The 9,630-nt window shown below is 39.1% G+C and overlaps 1 protein-coding gene across 2 annotated transcripts in view; it reads right to left on the bottom strand.

The window, feature by feature from the left end:
* Window positions 1-221: 221 nt before the first annotated feature.
* The window catches only part of CSNK1A1 (casein kinase 1, alpha 1), a 26,485-nt gene continuing 17,076 nt past the window's right edge, over window positions 222-9,630 (bottom strand). For both annotated transcript variants that reach the window (XM_009583712.1, XM_009583711.1), the window contains 5 exons: window positions 7,085-7,224; window positions 3,693-3,771; window positions 2,605-2,679; window positions 1,256-1,362; window positions 222-375 (listed from right to left, as the gene is read on the bottom strand). In XM_009583712.1, the coding sequence (XP_009582007.1) occupies window positions 222-375; window positions 1,256-1,362; window positions 2,605-2,679; window positions 3,693-3,771; window positions 7,085-7,224 (555 nt within the window). The remainder of the gene's footprint in view (window positions 376-1,255; window positions 1,363-2,604; window positions 2,680-3,692; window positions 3,772-7,084; window positions 7,225-9,630) is intronic.

Here is a 9,630-nt window from a genome sequence, read left to right as displayed (position 1 = left end):
TTAAAATGACCCAACATCCCCAGAAGAAATGATATGAAGAACAAGGACATTTTGGTATAAAGTTAGTAGTCAAATTCTCCAAGGACGTCTTTTGTTTTTGCTTTTTAAATTGACAGCCAAATATATTTTTTAAACCACCTCCTTGATCTAACACTTAAATTGCCGACATTGTCCAAATTAGTGTAATTTTTTTTCCTGTAACGTCACTTGGTTCTTGGCTACTAACCTTTCATGTTACTCTTGGATTTGTCAGTTTGCTTGCCTGTGGGGGTTTGGGCCTGCTGCCCCTGCCCACTGGAAGAGGCTGCCTGCTGTGCTGCTTTCTGCTTTAACATTGTCCAGTCGAATGTGTAGTCATATTGGTGGTTCAAGGTCCTAGAAAAGAGTGAAATACTTTACTGTAACACAACATAACTTCCTCATTGCTAATACAAAACCTTTGCTGAAAACCCAGAACTAGAGGTTAACTCTTTTTGTAAGCTGCTTTGGAGATTATGAATAGTATATAAATGCTAAGTATTACTAACTTAAAGGGATTCTTGAAGTAAGCCCAAATACCATCACGCAGCGTTTTCTTCACTGTTTACGCAAAAGTCTGCATTTGTAGAAGCAGCACTTCCTCACAACCCAGCTTACCCACTTGTCTGCACTGAGGTTCTCAGCTTTTTTTTTTTTTTAAAATATATATAGTTTTAAGGAGAGACTGCAGTATTGTAGATCATCGAATAAAAATTGCTTTGAATTCCAGAATCTTGGAGGGAGACTCTTGAGAGATCAGTACCAGCTCTTCTTTTGACAGATGCTGTTCACTCCACAAGGTTGAGTTTATGTTCTGGTTTCTCCAACAAGCTCAATGAAACAGCACTATTCCCCTCCACTGAAATCCACCTCCTGGGCACCACTGTTAGTCCCATCACCAATCTCCAAACATAAAAAGCTCCAAACACTTCTACCAAGGGGTCAATTTCTTAAGCTACTTGCAACAGGACTTGAAACATGGGCTCAACCCTCTAGCATTAGTAGTCAGATCATGCAACGCAAAAACAAGAGAATCTTTTCCATCATGTTTAACATTGAACAATATTTTTCAGGTCCTTTAAACAGCTTTTCAAACTCTGAAATGAAAAAAAAGTCCTAGGAGAACTCCCTACACCATACACACATGGAGCAGCTTTCTGTAGTGCAAGTCCCACAGAGCAGTTACCAGCTGGTAAAGCACTGACAAATTTCTGTACTTTTCCACTTTGAGACTGACCTGAAAAGAATACGGAATAATTGCCTCAGATACATGTAATCTGGTGCCTCTTCAAAGCGCAGGCCACGACAGTAGTTCAGATACATGGCAAATTCTGCAGGAAATCCCTGTAAATCAACAATGTTAATCAAGCCATGGCTTGCAGCAAAAAGCTTCTAACAACCCTATAAGAAGGCAAAAAGCTGTACTTCCGTCTGTAACGGCAGAGAAAAACTGGCTGAAGATTCGTAAGTGTAAATTCCACTTTGCCTCTAGTTATCCATTTATTCTATATTTCAGAAAGTGGATTTCATCAGCAAGTTACCAGATCCTTCGCCAGAATTGTTACCTGATGCATGTTTTGCAATCACAAGTCCTCTGCTACCAAAACCTTCAACATACAACGTATTTAAAGCACTTAATTCATCCTAATTAAACCTAGTTCTTATTAACTAGGTCTCTGAAATAAGTAGTAATTGTCTCAAAAGATTCCACTCGTTTCCTTGATAATTTACTTGAGCAGACTAGAGGCAAGGTCAGTTACCAGTATTAAGTGTGAAGACTTAAACCATGAAAACGTCTTTCAAAGATACCCTGCTTCACATATTTATACATTTGATGCTACATTAAAGCCTACATGTAAACAGGTAATAGCGTATAGTTCTGTACTACAAGAAAGAAAACACAGGGTATAACAGTTCAGCAGTTTGGAAGATGCTGTCACACTGTAAAGGTATATAAATGTGCATGACTAGAAAGTGCAATCCTTGGTGCTGCTGTTTGATGTGCAAGAACCACCATGTGTTCTCAAGGACCTTTGTTAACAAGCGCGTGGCTGCCACAGTTCAAGAGAAATCTTAAGACGCAAAGGATAGCATTGGAAAAACATCATTCTGCGACATGGCTTTAAAGATCACTTGACATCCAATTCCACTACAGCATCTATTTGAGATACAGAAGATAACATGAACAATCTTGAGGAGGCAGAAACAAGTACACATGGGCAAGCTATACAGCTCTACCTTGGTTTTATTTATCCAAGAGGGCACATGTAGAACTTTCACTGTAGAAGTTTAAGAAATGAACGAGCCCCACCTGAGAGAGCTGGAGAGCGTGCACAGCCGATAGTCACCACAACTGGAATGATGGTGGCACAAACTATGCCAAGAAATGGCAGCGAACACACGCCCTGTTACATTCAGTCTTGCTGGGTGGCCAAACACAAGGCATCCATGACTGCCAGAGAAGCATTATTCAGCAGCAAATGCCATGTGAGACCATCTAATATATTGGCTCTAGTTTTTTTTAAAAAAAAAAAAGACAGAAAAGAACTTCCATTTCACAGTATGACATCATTTGTAAACTCTTACCTTACACAAAACCTCAACAGGAGTGGACATTTTCTTTTCACTAATCTTTTCATACTTTTGCTTCTTTGTTGCAGCCTGTGGAACATGTAGGTCATAATATAAGAGATATTGTGCAACACTGGATTAACAAGGACAGTAGCAAAAAAAATGACAAAAATCCTTTGGTCTACCATAAGTATTTTATACGAAATCTCCAAGTCCCACACACTTATTGCGAAGAGAATGAAGGTCAATCTGGTATTAAGATTTGGACACAGTTTAATACCATTTGTCGCAGTCTAATGCTTCCATCACATGGCACAGCTCGTGTAGTTCTAGCTGCTGCTTTTGTCCATTAAACAGACCAGACTTGCATTTACATTTGCCAAAGTTCTATTAATTCCCACTCAGTACCCCATTCAAGGGCTGCCTGCGTGTTTCAGAAAGCAGCCATTACATTCATCTGCAGCTGAAGAGTTCTAGTGTTTCACAAGCTGCTTGCCTTTTTAGAAAACTTGCAGCTGCAACGCCATTTGAGTTACACAACTCTCACATGGAGGAAGAAAAACAATTAAAACATGAAAACAAATCACTGAAGTCTATATAACAGAAATAAGAAATATTTGCCATGCTTGTACTTGGCTGCCATACATGAAAATACTTGAAACAAGTCTGTTGCAGCCAATAATTATTCAGTCGTGTCAAACTGGACTGAAGATATCACTAAAGCTGAACTTGCTAGGCGAGAGATTATTTCCATGCTCTCTACAGCAATTCAAAAAGCCACTAACAATGTTATTTTCTACTTCCCAAAAAGGGCCTCAGCCTACAACAGGACAATAATAATTTGCAAAGATGACATAAGCTATTGTTTAGCATAAATTTTAAGACAATCAAACAATAAACATTTTGCCTGCTGCACAAGAAGCAGAAAGAACCTTTCTTCTACATTCTATAAATATCATGCTTTGGGAAAAGCAGCTGTGTATAACTGAAGCTAAACATTATATACAACCACCTATCCAGACCAGTAGGCAGAAGCACGATACCCAAACATGAAAAAGCAAGGAAGGGTGGGGTAAAAAAAAAAAAAAGCCAACATAACCTACCTTTAATCCTTGCCAAGGCAGACTGGTTCTGTTAAAGTACATCAATACATAGCCTAGAGACTCCATGTCATCCCGACGACTGGAGAAAGAGGAAGAACACAATGAATTACAAAGTTTGGCATTTCATACTTTATTCCAAATAGTGCAAGCATTCCAAAATTTAAAAAAAAAAAAAATAATTAAGGAATAAAACCTAAGCTTTGGTGCAAAGGAAGGTCTCTTTCTAATACAGCTAAGGCATCTAGGTGTTCAGGATTCCACTGGCAGGCATGTAACAAGTCTTCACAAGCAGGAGATCCTATTCATTTTTCAAGCAAGGAATAGTCAGTAGGTATTGTGTGTGGTAAGTTTCCATCTGCAGTTACATTAGAATAATTTGGGAAACAAAAACTTTGGAAAATAAAAAGTGAAACATTAGATGTCTTTCCCATTTAATTAAGTAGCTTGGATAGAAACTAAAGTTTTACCTGTAGGAACCATGGAATGCATTGTAAGAGAGATACATGATGTTAGCCTTAACTTCATTAAGGAAGATTTTTCCCTGAACCTTGCCTCAGTCTGGGACCAATACTGAACATCTAGCCCCAAAAGGGCATAACTCTTTTCTTTCTTCAATTCTGTTAGAAAACCCTGAATTGTCTCTGTGATTTCTAAAAGACAAGCAATATTTAGGAACATGCATGCATCAATCTGAGAGGTGCCTCTGCTTTCTTCCCACAAGAAGTCTGTTTCAAGGCAGCTAGAGAACTCCAAAGTTATCCATCCATAGACTTCACTGAGAATTTGCACGCAAACTTTCATGTAAAAGGCTTCAAATGTTTTCTGTACTGCATATGCTCCAGATCCACACTTCAGCCACATGAACACCATCATACTTTGCTACACAGCTTTCATGATTACTAAGGCTAGTACAGTTCACTGAAGTGGAAAAAACACTCCATGATTTTTTTTCCTCTTGGCAAAGTTGCCTCTTCCCAGCTGTGGTCAAATCAGATTTTTCCTCTGACTGCCCCTGTGCAGCTGACTTGTATTTAATATGAGACAGAAAAAGAACTTATTTTTCTCCTCCCAGCCCCCTTATCAAGAGAACCTGACAGGTAATGCTGCTGCTTTGCCACCCAGGCAAGAAAAAGCATTTAAATGGTGGCAGGAAAGACTATGCACCTACTATCCCCACAAGGGAGCAAAACGCTGAGAGCGGTATTGCAAACAGGATTATACAGATGGGTGAGGGTAAAACAGCTCCTTTTACATGAGAACAATCGGTAAGAACCTGGACAGATCTACCTCTAGATCCTGGTATAAGAGGAAAGAAGTTGTAGGTGATGATTTATGTTACAGCCAACCCAATATAACCACTAATAATCAGCAGAATGGCCTGCCTGTCACCCCCTCAACTCGTGTTCCAGCTCTCTGACCCTTTGGGGAACCAGTTCAGGGAGCTATCCCAGAAGAAAATCAGCTTGGCTCCCTAAACCATTTCACCACAAGGCCAAAAAAGCACTAGCTGTGCTCAGAGGTTAGGGAAGAGAAGATTGGTTCACTCCCCTTGACAGCAGCTAGCTCTGAGGTCATCTCAGCTGCAACATGAAACCACAGCCAAAGACAGAGGGATGAAAAATGATACTAAGACCACGAGCTCCAGTCTGCAAAACTTGCTAATTCTATTAGAATTGCAGATTTTAATCATCAACAGGATTCAGTGAACCAGTATGTGGCCATTACATAAAATTACATTTTCTGAGAAGGCAGTGGTAAATTCAGAAGCAATAAAGAGATTAATAGTTTCCATCCCCCATCCAGTTCATTGGTTTAATGTTTAGTTTCATTATTTTGTAGTAGAAAACATTTAGTTCTGTAAATCTGTAATGGATATATTACATTTGAGCATATACTGATAAAAGTGATTTTCAGGATTTGGAAAACAGGACAATACTCTCCATTACTAAAACAAGAAATGGATAACATTGCAAACAGCTCCTTGAGAACAGCTGTCATCACATATAGGAAAATATGTTCTGTAACAGTTAAAGTACAGCACTAACAGTTGAAATACTCTGCCATAAGCTTCAGGACTGGTTTCTCTTCATTACAGAAATATATTGTTTGCCTCACTGTTGGCTTGATCTAGACAGTTTAACAGCTTTTTACCATGCACCAAGCTACATTTCTAGTTATATTAGAATTCCCAGTACTAGCAGAGACGGTACAAGACCTCCAACCAAATTCAAAAGCAATAGTCCTTTGCAGTTCCCTTCCTTCACTGTAAGGTGCTAGCACAGCTATTCCCTTACAAGAACGGCTTGGGTTCTGTGAAATGTACTTACTTCAGAAATGACACCTGTCATTTACCCTACTTGACCCACATGTCAAGTAGGCTTAAATAATGACACTGACAGACAATAAAATACACTTAAGGAACCTTAAGGAAATTAAAGCAAAGAGGAAACACGGAGCATTTTGAAGCACCAAATATTTGTAAGTTACATGTTCTGTTGAAGTTAACCACTAGAAATTCTGTCATTTCCATCTTGATTGAATTGAAGGTGAGAGGCACAGACATTCATGGAAGTTTTAACTATGTCTAAGCGACCTCAGCATTATGTGGTAAAGCCACACTATTATACTTATACATTACAATATCTAGGCATATAGGTAAGGAAGAGATGAAAGGCATCACTTCATGAGTACCTAACATACACTTCCAAACAACCTAAAGTGCTATCTCCTCTGGACCACTGCTAGAATACTGTAATTGCAATATGCTTTTGATCCAGATGATAAAAATGTGTTTGTTGATTAAGCAAAGCTCAAAAATATAAATATATATACACACACACATACATGTGTACATATATACATACAGAGCCACAACTACGGTTGCGTGTACCAGAAACCAAAATACAGTGTGAGTGAAGTAGAAGATCTTTAAGTCTTGCTTGCAGGCAAAAGGATAAACAATAGTTTACTAACTTGAAGGGAGAGTGAGAAAACAGGACACAGACACCAGCTTTAGAATACCCTTTCTGGCTACAGAAGGGTAGCCAGTCAGCAGTGGCATCAACAGGTACCAACACAATCAGGAAAGTGAACCATTTTATTTGTGAAGGTCCTCTTACAGATCCACATGAAAATGTATCTTATCCTTTAAAAAAAACCAAAACAGTATGCAGAACATCCACCTCATGCCTGCAAGACTTAGACTCTCTTCAAGAAGCAAATTAGGTGCTTGGATTTTTTTTCCCCTACCCTTGCATAGGCAGCCAAAAAGAAAAGCACTTGCAAAGGGATATATACTTATTCATATAAAATTAGTTCAGACACTTCAGAAGCTTACAAATAAAATAATCTTGCAGCCTCCAAAAGCACAGCAGTAATCTCCTTGAACTCACCTCTGCTCAATGCCAAGATGTGCATTGATACTGGCATATCGAGCTGTGCCAGTGAGATTTTTGTCTTCTCTGTATGGTATGTGTTGTCTTGTCCTGTTGTCCCGGTACTTTTTGGCCAAACCAAAGTCAATAAGGAATAACTTAAAGAAAAATGAAAATAGATTATATTCCTATACAGCAAGGAATCCCCAACCTCTTTCACTAGGCATTAGCTACGTTTTAAGACATCTACACAATATAACAGCCTACAGTTAAGAGGAAGCAAAGTAACAGTGCAGAGTCGCAACTAGCTTTAACTAGCCAGTTCAAAAACTTAATAGGGAATTAGTTCAAGCCTTTTCTCAATCCAGTGGAATAGATTAGATTGTGCTACTCAGCATCTGTAGCTTAGTTCTACAACTATTTTATGTTACTATTGTAGTTTGTATCCCAATAGCTCAATAGGTACAGCGCACAATTTAGGAAGGAAACTAGTATGTGCAAAAGCACACTTCACAAAACCCCATTCACACTAGAGCAGTTTACACATACAGATAGTTAATGGCAGCTCAGCAGCTTAATGCAGATGATGCACATCCTGTATCCTTCTCTATGTCTCAAAGAACACTGGCCGTTCTGCAGAGCATAAGGCCAAAACCTTCAACAGCAAACAAAACATCTTGCTTTCAATCATATGCTCATTTTAAGACTACCAGAACGCTATCACAGCAGCATGACACACTTGCTGATGATATTAATACAGCCAGAAAGCTAGAGCCTAGCACATGGAATCCAATTTAGGTTTCTAATAACCAAGCTTGCCCAATGATTTGGTATTTAGCAACAACTGAGTGCATGCTAATTAGTATGCTAACAGCCAGCCTATCTACAAAGGTTAATACAGACTGTACCTTCCTGTGACAAGATTTCAGGACTAGGCAAAAAAGGCTGAGGTAGAAGTACGTAAGGAACATTTCAAATTGTAGCAATCAGTCTTCAAGCTACAAGTCATCAGGCTGAGCTCCTGGATCAGGGACTATAACCCCTACAGATTAATGAATACTTCAAAAGTAACTTGGGTGGGGGAAGGAGATGATGGAAAGCCGACATAAGGTTCAAGAAATTCTCAGTAAAAACCTATTCAGTATCACCTTAAAGGTGATTCCAGAACAGAAGATGCAGCTTTAAATGCAAACAAGTACTGGAGATTTATATGCAGGTATACCTGCATCCAAGACTGAAACAAAGGGTCACTCTGGCACACTGAGGTGCTGTGAATTACAAAGTGACACTTGACATAGAAGCATCAAAGATGCTGAAAGACCCAAAAGTTACTGAATTGCACGGTAGGTATGTTTTAGAATTCTGGTAGAAGAAGATTTTCTAACTATAGTAATCTAGACAGGAAACAACAAAGCTAAAAACCTCTTAAAGTACTGATGTCGGAGCAGAAAACCTTGAGTCAAAGTCTTGCCGTGATTTATACGCAACCACAAAGCACAGCAGTTCTACATTTGCTGTTCTAGTGAAAGTCACCCTGAAAGCCCAGAATGCTTTGAGCAAAAGGACATAAAACCAAGTTTTTAAATCAATTACACTGGTCAGATAGTTCAGGAAAGTGGGGGTCTCGTCTTTGTTGCACCCGCCACAGCTACCACTAGAGGTAGTTATTCACTTAGTGAGCATGGGCATGTTCTCCAGCTACCAAGAAATTAGCTATTTTGATACTAAACTCCTAAAGCAGAGAGTATAAAGCTTCTATGTGATTACTATACTGCAAATGTAACCTTCCTAGAAGCAAAGCCTGAGTTCAAACGTAATCCCTTATTTTCCGATTAAAGTATTCTGATCTGATGACAGCCTCTGATGTATAGTTTGCAATAGCTACTTTTGCAGGGCCTTTGCCCATTAGTTTAAGCCTTGAGAAGGAGGGAAAACCAAACACTATACATATCAGTTAGAATGTTTTCACTGCACATTTAGTTACAACACTTTAAACAATTCAAAGTCTTCACGTGCTTTCTGTAATCCCAGGGATCTTGCCATTAATTAATGGTATGAAGGGGCAAAGTCACAGTTCATGAATCAATACAGTTAACACTGGAAGTGTACCTCTAATACACAAATAGCTGGTGTCTAGCCCTGTTTAGCACAGACATGGTAAGACTACTTTCTTCGAAAGAGTTATAAAAGTAAATGATGCTCTGCCTTTTCCACTGCTGCTATGAGCTCTCAATATTAGACATGAACGAGGTAATTCTGCATTCTCTCAAGAGGTATGGGTAGACCCTCTTAAAAAAAAAAAAGGAATCAATTCAGCAACACAGACCTGTTTTACACTAGTCAAGTAACTGGATATTATTTTACAGCACTGATTTCTCTGGGGAAGTTTACTCTGTTCCCTAGCTTAGGCTCATTCTGTATTTCCCATTCTAGATGGGTAGAAGGCAAAGGAGTAAGTCCATCTTGCAAAGAGTTAAGCTGGAAGATACAGCCTGATTTGGATGAGCACAGAATGTACCAGTACCAGCCAGCAGGAACACAGACGTATTCCCACAGATAACCTC

Source organism: Fulmarus glacialis, unplaced genomic scaffold (genome assembly GCF_000690835.1).
Source record: "Fulmarus glacialis isolate BGI_N327 unplaced genomic scaffold, ASM69083v1 scaffold14948, whole genome shotgun sequence".
NCBI classification, from domain to species: Eukaryota; Metazoa; Chordata; class Aves; order Procellariiformes; family Procellariidae; genus Fulmarus; species Fulmarus glacialis.
This window is presented reverse-complemented; position numbering and strand designations above follow the sequence as displayed.